Source organism: Telmatherina bonti, assembly GCF_933228915.1.
Source record: "Telmatherina bonti genome assembly, chromosome: 24".
Lineage (NCBI taxonomy): Eukaryota > Metazoa > Chordata > Actinopteri > Atheriniformes > Telmatherinidae > Telmatherina > Telmatherina bonti.
In genome coordinates, this window is record NC_136633.1 from 12,524,541 (window position 1) to 12,545,327 (window position 20,787).

At 41.6% G+C, this 20,787-nt stretch overlaps 1 protein-coding gene across 1 annotated transcript in view; it reads left to right on the forward strand.

Moving 5' to 3' along the window:
- Positions 1-20,787, forward strand: part of als2b (alsin Rho guanine nucleotide exchange factor ALS2 b) — a 29,977-nt gene that overhangs the window by 3,885 nt on the left and 5,305 nt on the right. The window contains exons 6-25 of the mRNA XM_079263652.1: positions 3,273-3,447; positions 3,551-3,647; positions 5,379-5,456; positions 5,547-5,777; positions 6,981-7,152; positions 7,227-7,416; positions 7,509-7,574; positions 7,662-7,824; positions 9,599-9,730; positions 9,817-9,945; positions 15,105-15,175; positions 18,262-18,328; positions 18,415-18,611; positions 18,688-18,753; positions 18,836-18,934; positions 19,603-19,767; positions 19,856-19,967; positions 20,049-20,126; positions 20,200-20,333; positions 20,422-20,586. Coding sequence (XP_079119778.1) covers positions 3,273-3,447; positions 3,551-3,647; positions 5,379-5,456; positions 5,547-5,777; positions 6,981-7,152; positions 7,227-7,416; positions 7,509-7,574; positions 7,662-7,824; positions 9,599-9,730; positions 9,817-9,945; positions 15,105-15,175; positions 18,262-18,328; positions 18,415-18,611; positions 18,688-18,753; positions 18,836-18,934; positions 19,603-19,767; positions 19,856-19,967; positions 20,049-20,126; positions 20,200-20,333; positions 20,422-20,586 — 2,587 coding nt within the window. The remainder of the gene's footprint in view (positions 1-3,272; positions 3,448-3,550; positions 3,648-5,378; positions 5,457-5,546; positions 5,778-6,980; positions 7,153-7,226; positions 7,417-7,508; positions 7,575-7,661; positions 7,825-9,598; positions 9,731-9,816; positions 9,946-15,104; positions 15,176-18,261; positions 18,329-18,414; positions 18,612-18,687; positions 18,754-18,835; positions 18,935-19,602; positions 19,768-19,855; positions 19,968-20,048; positions 20,127-20,199; positions 20,334-20,421; positions 20,587-20,787) is intronic.

Below are 20,787 nucleotides of genomic sequence, written 5' to 3' on the forward strand. Positions count from 1 at the left end.
TGCAGACAGTTGTGTTTAATACATACAAAAACTATTGCTTTTAGTTAAAAAAAAAAAGAAAAGACAAAACTACCAAACTTTAAAAAGTGAGTTTAACTATGTCGCCAGCCTTTATCTCTTTAAAGGGGATAAAGTTCAACACATGTGATGTTAACTATTTACAAAAGTGTCCTAATCAATAAATAACACGTCAAATATATTCAGTAGTTAATATTTACTCAGTTCTTTTAAAAGGAAACAAAGATTTCTTGATTGAAAAACCACATTTTAAAAAAATAATAAAGCTAAAAAATAGCCTGAGAAATTCCTTGCAAGGAGAGATGGAGCTAAAAGCAGCTGCAGTTTGTATCCGCTGTAAATAATTTACAGTGTTCAAGTAAAGTCTGATTATTTAAAGATAATCAGCGTCTGCCAGTTGATTTCTAATGTTGCAATAAACCGTAAAACCTGCCATCTTAGTCCCCACTGAGACAGCAGATGTAAATCTAAATATTAGACCAGTTCTAAACACCCAGAAAGAGAAACTAGAATTTGTGTTTGAGTCTTGTTTTATTCAGCAGGTCAACTTGTGACACTTTTACTCAACACTTTAGGAAAATTAAGCGATACCTCAAACAGATTCTTTCTCAAAATCAAACTTTATTTCATACAATTTCCGTTTTTTACACAACAAAACAAAAAAGGGTTTGCATATTACAAAGAATAAAATTTATCATTTTAAACACAACAATCCCACTTTCTCACTAACACATATACACAAACACACACGAGTTGCTTAACTGAATATTAATAGAAAACTAAACATCCGCCCTGACGCTGCTGTGAGGATCAATATCTTGGGGAGCCACCTCACCCATCACAACAGAGGCTATTACCACAGCTGTGTGGTGTGGACCCTGGATCCACACAGTCAGATCCACCCACAGTCAGTCGTTAATCCAGTTTATGCTGTAAAGACACTGAAAAGAAGGAAATGCAACACTTTTTTTATTTACTCCTCTATTATTTGAAGAATTGTAATAACAGGGAGGGAGACCTCGCTAACGCCCGACTACAAATAATTACAGTTGTGGAGGAATAAATGAGCGGCGTAGCTCTTGGTAAGCCAGCAGCAGAAAGAAGTGCTGCTTTACTCTGACATTTTCCTTCTACAACATATGAAACATAAATAATTACTCTGATTTTATGCGTCTAAATGATGCAGTGAAGTTGGGAATTCGAGCATTTATGGATCCGTCTTATTTTTCCGTCTTAGCCAGACTGAGATCTGTGAGATCGGGAAGCCAAGTCAGGATTTAAAGCTATTTATTTTCCTCAAACCTGAACATTTTATTTCTCAGTGTGACTGGATTTATTATTACTGTCCGCCTCAGCAGCCAAGATCCTCACATTGCCTGTTTTTAGTGCTTCAAACCATAGACCGTATATGAAAGATGGACGAAGCCCCCGGCGGTTAAAAGTGAAGCCTATGCAGAAGTGCATAAAACTGCAGTTCCCCCTTCCTCCACTAGGGGCTGCAAAACAGAGCAAATCCCTATAGACTCCCATGTTATAAAGAACAACTTCACAGCAGAAACAAACATGTTTACAGCAGAAATAAACATGTTTACAGCCTGGTTCAAAACTCCATTGTCAGTTAATAGGTCAGGTTTACCTTCATGACAACTGTGAGGGGAGGGAATTTTTTTCTAACTCTCCCGTTTAAAAGTAATTTAATCTCAAAGTTCGGCATATTTAGAGGCGTGTCCTTTTGATGGACAGGTACCAATCTCCCGCTTCAAGTAAGAAGAACGTAGAACAACCGCGGTTATTAGCCGGTTAACAACGTGATTTAGCTTTAGCCCGCTTACCTCTGTTAGCTGGTTAGCTCCTGTTGTCTCCGGGTTAGCTTGGTTAGCTCTTAGCTACAGAAAGCTCAGAGTTCGCTCGATGTCAATCATCCATGCATGACGCTCACGGCTGCCCTCTCAGCTCCACCTCTTTGCCCGTATTTGTATTTTTCGGGTGAGACAGCGTGCATGCCCCTGCCAAGATGGCGATGGTAGGAACCGCTCACCGAGCTTCAATTCAGCTCTTCAGAAACCTACGGGTGACGTCACGGAGGCTCCATCCATCTTTTTATATACAGTCTATGGTTTCTACACATCATCTGACTTTTGCTTTGCTGTCACTCACGTCACATATGAAGTGTTTACTGTATACACTCATCAGCCGCTTCATAATCTGCACCTTGTTAGGACTAAGTTGCACCCAAACTATCTGCTGGATTGAGACATGAAAGGACACTAGCATACAGTGAACTCATCGTCAAGTTGAAGATGGAGATGCTTTAAGCTTCGAGACACGGTGCATCATCCTGCTGGAAGTAGTCTACATGACTAAATCTGCTGCCTTTGTGATTGACTGATTAGACAAATGGAGTACCAGACAGTTGAACAGGTGGATCTCATGAAGCGGCTGCTGTATGTGTTTTTTACTTCACCTGTTATAACAGATGTGCCTGCTTTTTCTGTGTTCCTCCATTTACTTTATTAGTCAGATAAAAGATAAGCTGCAGACTTCATGCAAACTGATCAGCTCCCAACATGCCTTTTGCTATTATCTTACCTCTTAAATGTAAATGATGACTTTAATGCTTGAAAATAAGCATTTATTGATATGATTTCTGACCTGTTTCTCACTCTAATGAATCAAACTTTGAGTTTCAACACCATTTAAGCTTTTCCTGCCTGTGAAGACCCAGTTTTAGGAATGCATTCCTTTATGAGATTAAAACCACTGAGGAATGCAGGCTGAAATGCAGTTTCTGCGTCTGTTAATCTGCCTCCAATAAAAAAAACAACACATAGAGCGCAACTTTGCATTTCATGTTGCCAGGTTTTGTAAAAACTTCCCAAACGCAGCAGGATTTAGCAGATTTTATAGAGCAGAATAACAGTTTTAACAGCGATTAGTGGGAAAGGCTTTAATTCCTCTGCACAGGGATCAACAGGAACACAAAGATGCATAGATAGCTGGAATTTTCCCCTCATCTGCAGAGACATGGCTTGCTGTGGGTTTCATCATCTGTGTGAGAGCTTACGCTTGTGTGGGCGGCATGAGTGTCATGTTTTAAGGCTCAAAAAGCACGTTTGATGAAAGAATTTGGTGATAAATTCTGCAAAAACTAATATATTTGTTGTGGTTTTAAACCCAGCACATGTGATATTATAGAAACCAACATTTTGTTTGGTCTAGTCAAAGCTTTATGATAAGAAACTTTGGTCCCACAGTGTCGCCGCGACTGCTGAGGAAAGCCGGTCGCCCCAAGATGCGCGCTGTTGCCCTCACCCCGATGGAACCAGGCGTCCCTGAGGCCCAGGAGGTGCTGCCCACCCTGCAGACAGAGGTGTGGAGCTGGGGACACGGCGAGCAGGGGCAGCTGGGACACGGCGATAACCAGGCCAGGTGGGACGCATCGGCGCTGTTATCTGCACAGAGCTGCATCAACATGTTTAGCTTGTATAATCCATTCATGATAGTTGGTTTTTTTTTGTTTGTTTACTTGCAGGCTGCAGCCGCTCTGCATCAAGAGCTTGAACAATAAAGAGGTGGTTCGGGTCGCAGCTGGCGCTCACCACTCCCTCGCCCTGACGGCTCAGTCTCAGGTCAGTTTCTCACTCCAGTGTTTCTCAAATCCAGTCCTCAGGCCGTCCTGCATGTTTTAGACCCATTCTTCCTCCAAAGCACCTGACTCAGATTATTGAACTTCCTCATCAAGTCCTTTGCAGCCTGATAACAAGCCTTTATTTCATTCAGGTGTGTTAAAAGTAGGGTTGCCTATAAAACATGCAGGGCAGGGGGGCCTGAGGACCGGGATTGAGAAACACTGGTTTAGTGGTGTAAATGTGGTCTTTATAAGACGAGCTGGAATTAGATTTCATCCACAGACTTGGTTGCAAACAGAGCTTATAATGTTACATTCCATGTCTGGTTATGTTCACACCAAGCGGCAACCTCCGGTGGTTAAAAGTGAAGCCTATGTGGAAGTGCATAAAACTGCAGTCCCCCCTTCCTCCACTAGGGGCTCCAAAACAGAGCAAATCCCCATAGACTCCCATGTTAAAAAGACCAACTTCACGGCAGAAATAAACATGTTTACAGCCTGGTTCAAAAATCCATGTTAGGTTTAATAGGTCAGGTTTACCTTCATGACAACTGTGGGGGGGAGTGAATTTTTTTCTAACTTGCCGTTTAAAAGTCATTTAATCTCAAAGTTCGGCATATTTAGGGGCGTGTCCTTTTGATTGACACGTACCAATCTCCTACTTCAAGTCAAAAGAACTGCGGTTTTTAGCCGGTTAACAACGTGACTTAGCTTTAGCCCGCTTACCACTGTTAGCTGGTTAGCTCCTGTTATCTCCAGGTTAGCTCGGTTAGCTCTTAGCTACAGAAAGCTCGGAGTTCGCTCGATGTCAATCATCCACCATGACGCTCACAGCCCCCCTCTCGGCTCCACCTCTTTGCCCATATTTGTATTTTCCGGGCGAGACGACGCAAATGCCCCTGCCAAGATGGTGATGGTAGGCACCGCCCACTGAGATTCAATTCAGCTCTTCAGAAACCTATGACTGACATCACAGTGGCTCCGTCCATCTCCTTATATACAGTCTGTGGTTCACACACACAGACTACTGGTTTTAAAGCATTAAAGTGTAAGTACACCCCCTACTTTCTGCGTAACTCCACCCATTGCTAGATTTTGACAAACTGCAGGTCAGGGGCTGGAGAGTGGGTGTGCCGTCCGCCCAGCAGCCACAAGTAAGAAGGAAAGATGCAGATTCACACAGCCGCTACGCTACAGTGCGTATTTGAGGAAGGCTGTTTCCCTCCAGAATCCTTTCAGCTACGTGAAACAGTGGTGAAAGAACGAGGTGGTCCTGTCTGAGGCGTTATAGCTGCTGAGCTGGCATGTAGCAACAGCTCCGACTGAAGCTACATCAGATGACAAGCTGTACGCATCGGTGGGCGCTGTGGCTATGCCTGTAAGAAGAGGATCTGCCTTTTTTTTTTTTTTTGCATCTGGAGGGAGGGAACTGGGGTTTTTCTAGAAGATTCCTGTGATGTAGAGGAGCACGAAGTACGCCTTTATGTCATGAAAAACAAAACTTGATTTCACCCCGTAGGGCAGAAGTGTTCCAAAGTCAGTCCTCGAGCACCGCTGCCCTGCAGGTTTTTCTATGTATCCCTGTTCCTGGCTCACATTAAACGGATCAGCCATTGAAGTTCTGACTTTGACTGTTTTCTTTGAGTCAGGTGTGTTGGAGCAGGGGCCGCCCCTTGGAGCATGTAGTACGTTTAATATTGCTTTAAGTCTTTGTATTTTCTTTACTGTCCAGGTGTTCTCGTGGGGCAGTAACAGCTCTGGTCAGCTCGGACACATGGAGTCCCCCAGCACCGTCCCTCGCCTCGCCAAGGTCAACAAACCGATGCCCACTTTACACACATTAGACCTCAAAGTTTGTGGTTTTGAAATGTGATTTATTTAGTCTTTTTTTTACCTCCAGCTGTCAGACGGGATCCGCGTGTGGGACGCAAGCGCCGGGGAGAGGCACACCCTCCTGCTGGCAGACGGAGACTGCATCCAGCCGATCATCTACTACAGCGGGCAGCAGGTGAAGGACGGTGATGAGGAGAGACTCACCAAGGAGCCGCATCAGCAGGATGGAAGGGAGGAAGATGAGGAGCGCCCGCTCGGCTACACCCAGCAGCCTGTACTGCTGCCTTTCTGCATGAATGTGAGGATGAAGTTTCTGGAGTTCACCGTTATCTTAAACACTAAAAGCTCCTCTTAAAATCCAAATCCTTACTATATTCTAACCACAAGCAGAAGCTAAGCTACAAGACTGAAATCTGATCCTCTGGTGATGTTTAGGAAGGATTTATAGCTGTTTGTGGTGCAGATGTGGTTGGAGAGTCACACCAGGAACTGTGAAACGGGTTTAGTGTCTTATCAAAACAACTTCAGGTTCAGTTTTGGTTTTTCAGAATCACAAAGCTGCTTTACTTCATATTAGTTTAATGTGTTGAAGCAGGAAACATCTAAAACCTGCAGGATGGTGACTCTCAAGGACCGGAGTTGATGAGTCGTGTTGAGAATTTTTGCTCAATTTTTAAACCCTAAATTTTACACAACAAGACCAAAAATGTATATTAGACTTAGACTTAGACTTTATTTCATCTCACATTGGAGAAATGTACTTGTAACAGGTGTGCAATGCATGAAGCAGTAGGAAAGAAATAAACGTGCATCACAGCAAATATAAGTATAAATATAACACACAAATATCCGCATAAGTATAAATAAAAGTGTAAATAAAAGAATATTAGTGCAATCAAGTAGATGACCTGTAGATAAATAAATGCTAAACTGTCTTATTCTGTCAAATAAAGATAAATAAATAAGGGAGGATATAAATTCTATCTAATTTTTTTTTTTAATTGTATTGTAATTTCGTCAGACTTAGACACGACATTTTTAACACTGAAAATACCTTAAGTCCCTAAATGTTCCTGAACACCAAGAAGATGCACTTAAACCTTGTTATTGTGTTGCTTCACACTTTTTTTCCCCTGATTTTAAATGTAATCAGAGCAGATGCATCGTCGTGCCGGATTGGATCACTGGAGCTGACCAATCAGAGCAGAGTGGGCTTCGCCTCCCAAGCATCTCTGTTTTACAAAAATTGACTCACCTTCTTTAAAAAAAAAAGGCTGAAACTCAAACTTTTCCAAGCTGCAGCGGCAAAATTCATGTGTTCATCACTGTCAGATGTGGTATTTAAAAAGCAAACAGACGGATCCATTGCGTGGAGTAAGGCTTCTCCTTGGGGCTGTGTGTGTGTGTGTGTGTGTGTGTGTGTGTGTGTGTGTGTGTGTGTGTGTGTGTGAGATAAGGACTGTGTACTTCCAGAGTTTCTGATTGTGTGTGTGTTTTCCAGCTGGGTTACGTGAGCAGTGTGTTTGCGGGCGGTCAGAAATGCATGGCGTTGTCTGACAGGAACGTGATGGGCTTCATCGCCAGCCTGCACGAGCTGGCCGCAGCAGAGAGGAAGTTCTACGTCAAGCTGTGCAACATAAAGTCCCAGATCCTCCGCCCCCTGTTGGAGCTCGGTGAGCAGAAATGTTTTCATTTTTATTTCACCTCGTTTTTGTTCTGACATTCGCATCTTTGACTCCTCTTGCAGATACTCTGAGCTCAGCGCTCGGCCAGATGGCTCTCGGGCTTCTGCAGACGCTGGCAGGACATTTTGGCAACCTTTGCCACATGACAGGGCAGCACGCCGCCAGCCTCACCGCCAGTCTACGGCGCGGCCGCGACATCAAAAGCCTTCTCATACTCGACCACAGCAAAATCTTTCTCGACTGTCACAATGAGTACGTGTTCAGAAATCAGTCGCGACTTTGATGATTTGAAGCGACATCAGTGTGCAGTGTGGTTAAACTTTACCCCCCCTCTCCTCACCCAGCTACTGCAGCTCTGTGGGAAACTTCCAAGTGATTGGAGGCTTCCACGCTCTGACCAAACCATCGCTGTGAGTTTACCCAGGAACACACTTTAAAGTTGACCGAAAACAGAAAGGCCAGGTGAAATAAATAAAACCGTTGGTCATTTCTTACAGAGACTTCTTCGGGAAAAGTCCTGAGCTGCTCCAGAGGCTGTCGGAGTGCAGCGAGGAGAACCCCACCATGGCCGACCTCCTGGTGGCGCTCTTCTACCTCCCAACTCGCCACCTTCACGATTACAGCCGGCTGCTTCTTAAACTGGCCACCTGCTTTGAAGTGGTACAGACACAAGCCGAAACTGATTTCAGCTGCTGTAGCAGACAAACTCTATAATAACTGGTTTATTCTGTTCTCCAATTAGATCTAGATCCAGCTCATTGTAGACCAGTTAGAATCCAGTTCAAGCAAATCCATTATGGGATTCACATTAGTCCAGTTTAGATAAACCGAATCATAAAAGATGATGAGCAAACCAACAGATTGCACTGAATCTTTTCTTTGATTCAATCCTCCATCCTGAGCTGCTCGAGGCGACAGTCGAGAGGAAAACCTCCAGTTGAACCAGTTACAAGTGGAGAGGACAGGTTCAACAATCCCATAACTCTAAACCAGTGACGCCTACTGAGAAAGAAAAAGAGAATCAGAGTAATAAGACTAGAATAAAGAGAAAGTGCATCATGGGACATCCCCCAACAGCATAACAGCATAACGTGGCGTCACCACGGCAACTTTTAATCCATAAAGAAATTATTTCAGTTTTAAAGGTTGAGAGGATGTCTGCTTCCTGAAGCCAAACTGGGAACTGGTTCCTTCAGAGAGTAGTCTGAAACTGAAGCTTCTGCCTCCTGTTCTGCTTTCAGAGCCCATAAAAACCACAAGTCACCCTGCAGCCTGGGAATGAGCGATCTGATGGGAAAATATTAGGGCTGTGATCATATGCTTTGGTCCCGATTCGATTCAGTTCAGATTTTTTTGGGTGCCGATCCGATTAAAATTGTGATTCTCACAATTTTTTAGATATTGCTGATTTTTGTAGATTAAAAACCAAAGAAAACGTATAAAACTTTCTTTTTGATTGTTATTTTTCTTGATTTCAATGAGGAAAAAACAACACAGTCGCCTGTTATTATGATGCCCAAGAAGACATTAAAAAGACAAAAATTTTATCGTGGATCAATTTTATTTAATTTTTTTTAAAAAAAACATTTTAAAATCGTGAAGCAAAAAAATCTTGATTTTTTTTTTTTTTTTTTTCTCTCTCGATTTTTCGAGTCGATTTTTACACCCTTAGAAAATATGGACCAACAAGTTCTTGTTAGACGCAGCGGAGTTCGGGCATTAAGAGCATCGTGTGTGGGGCGAACATTTTTACATTCTCTCCTGGATTTAATACGGAGCTGATAGCAAGAAGCTAAAATAGGAGGAATTTCATGCTAATTCTTGTCAGAACTGTCTCTGCAACTTTTGCATCAGCTGGAGACTTTTCAGAACATTTTTGGGACCAAATAATAAGGACTTACAGCGGTCAAATCCTAAAGCAACAAAGCAAACAAAAGACGAGTTCTGCTTCATTCTGACACAAGATGTCCCTCATTTTAGAAACATTACATAGATAAAATACAGTTCTAAAATCCTGTAACGGGTGTGACAAATAACCAAAACGCTCCTTGCCGTAGCACTGGAAGCCATGTTTATGCCATCCAGATTGACTTCATAGCAGATGGTTTTGTCTGAAGACGGTAACCTCCGTCTTATGTGATTTTTAAAAGAAAAATATTTAGCAGTCCAAACTTTAATGTCTTTGAGACATATTCATAATCTGACCAACTAATTGGTTTCATCAGGCTTCTTGGATAAATGCAGCATCATCTCATCTGCATAGCAGTAAAAATGTGCGCCACCTGATGGAGTCGTGTCCAATGTGAAAACAATCGGTCCAAGTACAGACCCCTGAGGAACTCCATGACTTACTCTGCTGTGTGAGCAGTTTACACGAACAAACTGAGACCTGTCAGATGAGAATGTGAACAGTGATCTGGTTTTGTGTTTTCAGTGTTCGAGCGACTACCAAAAGCTGCAGGACAGCTGCTCCCAGTTCGAAGCGTTGACGCTCCAGCTGAAGAGGAAACGGAAAGAAGCAGAGTGCACCTTTCACTTCTGGAAGAGCTTCCCCGGCAAAATGACGGTAAACTCAAAGCGTGTGTGTTCGGTGCTAGAGGCGTCGCGTGGGGTCTAAGACCTCTGAACGTCGCTCTCGCTGTCTGTAAGCAGGACTCGCTCAGAAAGCCTCACCGCCGGCTGATCTGCGAGAGCAGCAACAAAGCTCTGACCCTGCAGAACGCTGGCAGGTTCTCCGTCAACTGGTTCATCCTCTTCAACGACGCTCTGGTGCACGCACAGGTCAGCTCCACACACACATGCTGTTCTTTTCTTCTGCTTTTTCCTCTTCTTTCTTAAATATTTCCACACTCTGACCCGGTGTGTTTCAAGAGTTTGTGTGTGTTTGCCTCCGTGCTGTCAGGGCGTGGCGCCCCATAAAAACCTTGTAAGTATAAAGCCAGCGGATCTCAGCTTAGCAACCCTGACCACCCCTCCCCACCCCCATCGGACCTTCCTCTTGCTCATTACTCTTCTTCTGTCTGTGCGTGCTTGAAGGGTTTGGGGCTTTGTGTCATAGGATTTAACCATGCTGAAGGAAACACTCAGGTACTGTAGGGCTCAAAGATGTGGTTAGGTTGCAGATGCACCAAACTAACAAACGCGGGAAAACAAAGTTAAATATTCAGACTTACAAGCTCAGAGTTAAACATAAGTGTTTACAAGTTAGGATGAATCGCCTCGCAACACAGAGCACCAGTAAACAGGGCAAATAAATCTGTGTTTGTTCATCTATCTCTCCTTTTTAATAATACCAGTTAGTGTTGTGTTATAGTTGTTGTAAAATGTGGTTAATCACCTTGACAACGAGGTATGACTTGTAAGGATGGGGCTTATGTGGAATGAACATGTGGTGGTGGTGGTGCTCCCAACAAAGTGATAAAATCCTGCTGGTATTCACTCGATGCTCGTTCCACAAAAACCTGATCCTTACAAGTTTTTCTTCGTTGTCAAGGCAACTAGTTGGGCTTTTGTACTGCTGTATATTACAGCACCATGTAGTGTCATTAAAGAGAAGAAATAATCAACCAAACACATATTTTATCTCTTTCTGTGCCAAGTAAAGTTTGTTCCTGTTAAACCTGACTGACCTGACCCGGTTTAGCCAGACATGTTTGGCTTTCACTGTTTTTCTAGTTGTTTCCGTCTGAAGTTGAGCTTAAGCTGCATCTTCCTGCTTTATCGATCTTTGCAAAGTGAAATAACATGGTTCTGTCATAAAACAATGATTTAGTTGTTTATTCCCAATATGAGGTCAGTTAAAATTAAAATAAAATTGTAAACTTTTCTTGTTTAGTTACAGTTATAGTTAATATCAGAAAGTTTAACATATGTTATCATTAACTTTAAGTTCTTAAATTGTGAAATTACCATTTTCATCTTAAATTGTGCTTGTTTAAAGTCCACACTTAATTTTTTGTGTAAATTTTCATTGAAAAAAAATTTGTTTTGTTAGAAAAATATCTGATTTTACATGTATTTGTGACCTCTTTAGTTTGAGTAAAAATCTTTTTAATGCCATGAATATGTAGCTTTTTCTTGTTTGAATAGTTGTTTGGATATACAACTATATAAAATACTTCAATATCTACAGCTTATTATCAAAATGCCCCGACTATTTTTTCTCATTAATGTGATTTTTAAAAGTTTTGTAGTTATTTAAATTACCACTTTATTATCAAAGATTAACACTTGAATAGAAACAAAGAGAAGACAATCTAGTTGCTTTTCACATTCAACTAGCAAAAATACATATTGACCAAACTTAGAGGATCTTCATTTACCCAATTAAATAGTTAATAGTTGAACATGTGGCTTTGACAAATATAACTATTAAACATTAAATTGTTTTTTTTTTCACAAAAGGGGGAAAAGGTTTGACAACCCCCTTCCTCCAAAAAAAAAAAAAACATTTGTATTGTATCAAGCCTTGTAGTCCAGCTGTACAGAATGATTCATTACATGTTTGATCCAAAAGTTATCTATTTCTGAGCTGTGTGGTAAGAAGTAGGACAAATAATTCAGTGTTATAAACAAGTTTAATTATTATCTGAATACACACTCATCAGCCGCTTCATCAGGTCGACTTTGCTCGTACCAGGTTGGATCCACTTGTTCTTACAAAACTGCCTCGATACTTGGTGTTGTAGGTTTAACAACATGATGGAAATATTCCTCGGAGATTTAGTTCCATGTTGACATGAAGCATCACGCAGTTGCTGCACAGCCATGATGTGAATCTCCCGTTCCTCCACGTCCCAAAGCTGCTCTGCTGGATGTAGATCTGGTGACTGTGGAGGCCGTTGGAGGACAGTGAACTCATCGTCATGGAGATGATGTGAGCTTTGTGACATGGTGCATCATCCTGCTGGAAGTTTCCATCACAAGATGCTACATTCTGCTCATTAAGGGATGGACATGGTCAGGAAACAATACTCAGGAAGGCTGTGGGGGCTAAACCACGCCACAGTGGTATTAACGTTCCCTGAGTGGGCCAAGACAATCTCCCCCCCACCATTACACCACCAGCAGCATGAATCAGCTATACAAGGCAGGATGGATCCATGTTGTCATGATGTTTCCACCAAATTCTGACCCTACCATGCTAATGTTGCAGCTGAAATCAAGAATCATCCCACCTGACAGCGTTTTCCCAACATGCAGACCCAGTAAAGTGGCTGATGAGTGTATAACGGGGTGCTTCAGCAGCTCGGTGTCTTCCGTCATCTTTGTTTTTGGAAGTCTTCATGCTCATCAGCTCAGCAAGCAAACATTAACTTTATTGTAAGGAAAAAGATCATAACTTCTATAAACTAAAAATGGATTCAGGTGACATTTATAGGTTAGTAAAAAGTTTCCAGTGATACTCAGCCCTTTTCCACCGCCACCCTCTGCCTGCTCTCCACCTTTGGGACACTGTATGAGAGGATGAACTGACTCCAACCGAAACTCACGTTTAATCCCTTTAATCTTTGTTCCTGCATCTATGTTGCAGCAGTCAGACATCTAAATCTAAAGAAACCTGGTTTGCATGGTTGGTTTAAACTAAAAATTCTTCCTTTAAATGACAAACAGTTCACCTCTCCAAAGCAGTTTCCTCCCCCTCTCCTTGTTTGTCTCCTTTGTCTCTCCTTCCTATCTTTTCTGGTCTGCACCAGTCCTGTGGTTGTCCTGCACTTCTGTCCCCCGGCGTCCTGATGTTTGACACCTGCCTTGAGGTGCACTTGTATGCACACGGTTCAACGAGACAGAAACATCCAGCTGTCGTGGTTTTCTTTTAGAAAAGTAAAACTCTGCAGGTAGTTTCAGTTCCTGCAGCAGCTGGTAGAGTTCGAAGAGAGGAAGCTGGTAGTGACAAGCGGACTCGTGTCATTGTTTTAAGGTTCTTGTTTTACTTGTGATCACTTTCAAAGTCTCAGATAAAGCTTTAAATAAAGTTTTTTTTCCCCACAGGTATTGCTTATTTTAAAAAGCACATAAAAAAGTCTGATCAAATTTTTTAAAGCACAGTAAAAGTCTAAAAATATTGCAGATCAGATTAGAATTAAATGAAATGTAAATACAAAAATATTCTCCTTTTTTTTTTTTTTTAGAAAAAAAAAAGAAGTATAGCAACCAATCAGGAAAAGATGCAACCAAGTCTTTGAATTAGCTTTATTAATAACCAATCGATGTGGCTGATAGATTCCTGAAGTCAGGATATCTGCTATGCATAGTTAAAATAATATTAATTATATTAATTCTGCTTTCTTGAAGTAGTTTGTCTATAATTTAATAGTCATTGTCTTCAGGCAGTCTGCGTGATGTTGAGCAGTTTTGTAATCTTTCATAGTTTCCACCTTAATAATATTTATCCTGAAAAATAAAAAGTTTGATCAGTAAGTCAATATTTATACTCACTAAAATAAATCTGAACCCACCTGGGAGGGGATGGCGGGTGTTAACGCAGAGCCCTGGATGCAGGTAAAAGTGATTATTGTGTCATTTGATGTGTTTTTCTATAATATAAAGGAACTCTCACTCATAAGTCGCTTTGGATAAAAGCATCTGCTAAATGACTGTAGAATAGAATAGAATACAATAAAATAGAATAGGAACGCTGCTGATACAACTAAACTACTCACGACATCACAACATGCCCGCCACCTGCTCAACTCTTACAGCATCCTCTGTCCTGTAAGTGCTTCATGTTGAGTCCGTGTTCATAAAAACCGCGTAGAAGTGATTTTGTTTAGCACAGTGACGATAGAGAAACTTCAAGTCAAACTTTTAGCTATTCAATCTTTGTTCTGCTTTTTTTCTTTAAACAGTTTGATTTTTACGGAAGCGTAGAGCTGTCATCCTCATAAAATAAAAAAAAAGTTTGGGCCTTATTACGTTATAACGTGATAGTTTATTGTAAAAACGTGAAACATATCACGTATCTGACAACGTGAACTTGGTCATTTTTGACTTTAGATGAGGAAATTGTGTGTGGGGTGGATAGGAGATTACAAATGGCTCATTTACAGGACTTGATAGAGTTTTTCTTCATACTTGGGTTGAAACATTGTGAAATTACGTTGCTTTGGAACACTTTCAATCCATTATAATAAATATACGTAGTTTAAGGACAGTTTTAAAAGTCATGGGTCTGTACAGAAGGAAAAATGAGTCCAATCCCATGACGTGGCATCATTTCTAATTGAAACTTGAGCGGCACAAGAATCTCTATGAATGCAAACATTATCGGTGCATCCAAGTGCCATCTATCCATCCCTCTTCTACCGCTTATCGGGGGTCTGATTGCAGGGACAGCAGCCTAAGCAGGGAAGCCCCCCTCCCCAGCCACATTCGCCAACTCTACGGGGGAGTCCCAAGGCGCTCCCGGGCCAGCTGAGAGATGTAATCCCTCCAGCGTTCAAGTGGTTATACGTTTTTTACAATAAGCTATCACGTTATAATGTGATACGTTTCACGTTTTTACAATAAACTATCACGTTATAATGTGATACGTTTCACGTTTTTACAATAAACATATCACGTTATAATGTGATACGTTTCACGTTTTTACAATAAACTTATCACGTTATAACGTGATACGTTTCACTTTTTTCAATAAACTATTACGTTATAACGTGATACGTTTCACGTTTTTACAATAAACTATCACGTTATAACGTGATAAGGCCCAAACTTTTTTTTTATGAGGATTACAGCTCTACGCTTCCGTAGATTTTAGAGACTATTTAATCTTTTTTTTTTTTCCGCTTCTTTGCGGTCTCGCTCTGTGTTTCAGATGCGATTATTAGATGTTTCTCTCCTACATGGATGCTAACTCTCTTTTTTCCTCCTTTCTTTTCTAACACTCTGTTTTGTCATCATATGTTTCTGTCTTCACCTTCTTGTTTCCTGACGTCCAGTTCTCTACCCATCACATCTTTCCCTTGGCCACGCTGTGGGTGGAGCCCATCTCAGAGGACGACGCCGGCCTGTAAGTTTGTTTTACTTTTATCATGTTAATGTTGAATAACAAACTAGGGGACGTGAAGAAAAGCTTCAGACATAAGAATAATCACTGCATCGCTGTTTCTCACTACCTTACGTGAGTCTCACATGCTCAGATACGATTGGTCCTCAAACCACTGCTCATCTTCCCCATCCTGCATGTTGGCGCCACGCATTTGTAACTCACTTAATTTTTAAGCATTTTTTCAATAAATTTGATTTATTTAAACATTAAAAACTGAATATCATTTAACTGGAGTTAAATAAGGCCACTCAGATCCACACATGATCCACACATGATCATTAATTTGCCCCCACAAAAACCCCCATCTACTGTTACAGGGATGAAGTACAAACCATTTTCCCAAAAATTAAGTGTTTTCCATGAAGGCAGGACATGAAACGGGGCGAAAATAAGAGATACAGTAAAACCAAACATTTGCCAACAGAATGTCGCTGGGGGCTTTAAGTGAAGCAGCTTCAGAGCGTGTTCCCTGGAAACCAGCATGAAAAATCTTTCAACGCTCCTATGTTTTTTCCCAAAGCCGGTTGATGGACACAGATTCATTATTTTATAACATGAGAGCCGGGTGAATCCTATTCATTTAGAAGCAAGTCATTCAAAGAAGCCTCACAGGCGGTTTCATATTATCCATGAAGAGGAAGGCTGTCATGGGAAAACAGCGGAAAGAACAGGGAAAGCTCTTTGATCTCATTCACTAAGATATGTTTCAGACTGAATTATATTGATAACCCGTTGTAGTATTCACTATTTATGACTTTACCCAAAATAGGTCCAGAGAAGTGATTTAAACATCTTTTGGGTTTGATGACCTTCTAATAAAATAATGTTATGGTTTGGGTACTGAAGATAATCATTGTTGAAGTTTATCAGCTTAATCAGTCTATTTTTGATAAATACACAATTTAATTTCCCTGCAGCCTAAAACATGTTTTTATATTATGATTTTAAATGCCTTCTAACTTGACCAACTTGCTACCAACTAGATTGTGGGAATTTTTCAAAAAAACTATTTATTTCACTGGCCTTTTAGAGGAACATGTGTCCGCTGCATAGACTGTATATAAAAAGATGGGCGGAGCCTCCGTGACGTCACCCGTAGGTTTCTGAAGAGATGAATTAAAACTCGGTGGGCGGTTCCTACCATCGCCATCTTGGCAGAGGCATGTGTGTTGTCTCGCCCAAAAAATACAAATATGGGCAAAGAGGTGGAGCTGAGAGGGGGGCTGTGAGCGTCATGGAGGATGATTGACATCGAGCAAACTCTGTGCTTTCTGTAGCTAAGAGCTAACCGAGCTAACCCGGAGATAACCAGCTAACAGAGGTAAGCTGACTAAAGCTAAGTCACATTGTTGACTGACTAAAAACCGCGGTTGTTCTACGTTCTTCTGACTTGAAGCAGGAGATCAGGTACCTGTCAATCAAAAGGACACGCCCCTAAATATGCCAAATTTTGAAACTAAATTACTTTTAAACGGGGGAGTTAGAAAAAAAAAAAAATTCACTCCCCCCACAGTTGTCATGAAGGTAAACCTGACCTATTAAACCAAAAATGGATTTTTGAACCAGGCTGTAAACATGTTTATTTCTGATGTGAAGTTGTTTTTTTTGTTTTTTTTAACATGGGAGTCTATGGCGATTACCTGTTTTGGAGCCCCTAGTGGATGAAGGGGGAACTGCAGTTTTATGCACTTCTGCATAGTCTTCACTCTAAACCATCGGAGGTTGCAGCTTGGTCTGTTTTCTTTCTGTCCATCTGAGATGAGCAGGTTTCTGGAAAACTCAGCAGTGTTTCTGCAGAGTTGATATGTTGTTTCTTCCCTAAATAATCCAGTCTGTTACAGTCTTTAATGTTGTGACCCCAGAGCTCAAACGTAACAAGCCGTTCATTGCCTTCACACATCAGTTTGCCCCCAGACTTTGACTTTTTTTAAGCATTTCTGGACAAACAGTGGCATTTTATTAGGATAATCACTCAACAAGAAATGGGACAGATAAAAGGATTACACTAAGCAAAAGGTCAAAGACAAATTGGGAGTCTCAACCTCTGTACATAGTCTGTAGGAGCCATAATAGTATGTGTGGATATTTATGAGGTGCCACAGGACGCTCAGCATCAGCATCGGCATAGTAGGCGTTTTAGTGGGTGTGTGTATGTGTGTGTAACAAAGTTGAAAAAGTTCCAACTCACTGGTGTTTAGATGAATGCATGAGGAAGTGGGGTGAGCTTGGAGGTAGTCCAATTTTTGTTGACCGCATATCACATCACATCATACATCATATCATCATACAGGAGGAGTCTGTTTAGTCAGTATACCGTTTATTCATGTGTTGGATATAATCTTGGAACTTGATGGAAAGAATAAATGTGTCACTGCTAATACAGAAGTATTTTGGAGTTTATTGGAATGCGTGTTGGACAAAGAGCCCTGAGTTTAGCCCACAGCGGCCCTCATATAATTTATCTTTTCTTCAACTAAACTTTTACCGACTGCACCTTTTATACCCAATCATGACACCTTTACATTCACCAGTTAATATATTGATTTTAAAATCTTCCAGAACTGCATTACTATATTTTCTAATAACTATTTAAAACATATTTCTAAATAAACTTAATCTGAATTGACTGAAAATTGCTTCATTCTCTAGACCAGGGTTTCTCAATTCAGTCCTTTGAGGGCCCCGATCCAGCAGGTTTTCCATGTAGTCCTGCTTCAACAAACCTGAATCAAGTTAAATGGTTTTAACAGCCTATCTGGTACTGCACTGAGATATATTCATTTGAGACAGCTGTGTTGGAGCAAGGATACATGGAAAACCAGCTGGATTGTGGCCCTCATCAGACCCAATTGAATACCCCCGCTCTAGATTGTACACTTAGTTTTAACCTGTATAACTGTGATATCAGTATATGTGATGCTAAATCATGTATTTTATGCTTAATGTTTAATTGAGCTTCTTGTATTCCCATTTCTTCCATCTCAGTATACATGTCCGGACTTTACATTTTTGTTGTGCTTATGTTTTGTTTGTATTTACATGTGCAGACATGGCTTAAAGGTGATCACACCTGAGGAGACGTTGACCCTGCTGGCCTCCTCTCCCATGGAGAAGGTGAATATTTTAAGTGCAGACAGAGATCTCTAAAAAGCCAAATTCTCTTCCAGTGAAACTTATCTGGACTGTGTTCTCATTCTTAGTCCAAGTGGCTTCGTGCCATCAACCAGGCGGTGGATCAGGCGCTGACTGGGTCGGGGCAGGACGCGGCATCGGGGGGCTTAGTGCTGAAGTTGGAGCCTCCCATCTCAAGAATGGCATCGTACACGTTCTATAAAGACGGGCGGCTGAAGGAGGCAACGTATGAAGGTCGCTGGCTCTCCGGCAAGCCTCACGGCAGGTTGGACGTCCATGCTGTTGGTCTAAATGTTTAGTATTTTTATTTGATGTGTGTAGTGACTTCTTTTTCTCTTCAGAGGAGTATTAAAATGGCCCGATGGGAGAATATACACTGGGACGTTCAACAACGGACTGGAAGATGGGTGAGTGCTGCCTTTTAAAATAATATAACACCTTTTAATGAGATTCTTCATATTCATGTGAATGTATTTATGAATTGTGCAGCTTTGGGGAGTTTGTGGCTCCGAATAAAATACTCAACAAGAATGATCACTATCAAGGCCAATGGAAAGACGGCAAGATGCACGGCCTGGGGACGTACAGGTGAGCAAGTTAACGGAAAATTCAGTTAATTTTCAGCCTGTTTTTCAAGTCATGAATGGAGACAGAAAAGACTTAATAAGAAGTTATATGATTATCATGCAGATCAATAAGACATTGGAGTGTTTCTGCATTAGTAGGTGGATGATGCCGTTTAAATATTCATGACCCACCAGCTAGAGATATGTTACGGCTGGCAAAGTGGCTTTTCTAAATCGTGTGACTTACCTTCTGTTATTTCTGGTCTGAGTGTTTAAGGAGCCAATTATGAGAATTGATTTAGGTTATTGATGGGACAACTTGCAGTTTTGATACCCTCCTTGCGTTTAAAACTACTTAAACCTGCAGTGACATTTGTGGCCACTTGGGGGCAGCAGAAACTAGTCGATTTGACTGGATAACTTCTCAGGATTGGTATAGTCTCTTTCTTTGCTTTGTTATTAGTTTCTAAAGCAACATTCCTTGAGCTGTTTATACATTTTCTCTAAAAAATAAAACACTAAGTTGAGTTTTTTTTTGCTAATCTGCAGCCAAACAGTGAGCTTAAACCCTTTCAAGGCAGGAAGAGGTTCTGATTCTTAGTGGAAAATCACAGAAAATAATCATGTACAATTTAGATTCGAAGCTCCTGTTCAATAAGAAGATACTAAACGTCCTGAGTCTGACTGCAGTTACACCAGCGGCGAGGTTTATGACGGATCCTTCCTGGACGGGATGCGACATGGTCACGGCATGCTGCGCAGCGGCAAACTCAACACCTCCTCTCCCAGCGTCTTCATTGGTCAGTGGCTGCAGGACAAGAAGACGGGCTACGGAGTCTTTGATGACATCACAAAGTATGCTCCCTACCCCCTCTGCCAGGCGTCGGCTCTTCATTCTTCAAGGTTAAGGGTCACATTTGACAATCGGTTACTTTTTTCTTAGAGGAGAGAAGTACATGGGCATGTGGCAGGACCACCTGAGGCAGGGCACCGGGGTTGTCGTCACCCAGTTTGGTCTGTACCATGAAGGAGCGTTCAAAGACAATAAGATGATGGTGAGTTCCTGTTTTTATGAGAAGTAAATGCAGGACAGAAATATCTGTGTGCTAAATACCAAGAGCTCCTCTGTCTTTTAGGGAACTGGGATCCTTCTGTCGGAGGATGACACAACCTACGAGGGGGAGTTCTCTGACGACTGGACCCTTAACGGGAAGGTGACTGGTGTAAACTATATGGGCACATCTGGAATGACAGCATCTAGAGTAAATCAACCTGTTTCTTCGTTAGGGCGTGTTGACCATGGCTAACGGTGACTACCTGGAGGGCTCTTTTAATGGCGAATGGGGCTCTGGCCTCAAAGTTACAGGTTCCTACTTCAAACCACACCTGTTTGACTCGGACAAGGACAAAACCCGAGCCGTGTAAGCTCATAAAGCTTCTGATGATCAGAGGAAAATGACTAAATGTAGTGGTTTCACTGTAATTTCTCCACTTTGTTTGATGCGGCAGGAAGCTTGGCTGCCTTTGTGTGTGCGCAGAGGATAAGTGGCACGCAGTGTTCGAGGAGTGTTGGCATCAACTGGGCTGTGAAGCACCAGGTCAGGGAGAGAGTCAGAGAGCCTGGGACAACATAGCCGTGGCCCTAACCACCAACCGGCAGTACATCCAGGACAGGTACACACACACCACTGTCTTCAAAGTATTTTCACGACTATAAGGCGCACATAAAAGTCATAGATCGTTGTTTTAACAACCCTGAAAATGGCAAAAAGACACGCTTATGAAGCACAGTTTAAACTGAATGCCATCAGCTATGCGGAGGAACATGGAAATCGAGCAGCCGAGAGAGAATTTAGAGTTAATGAATCTATGGTT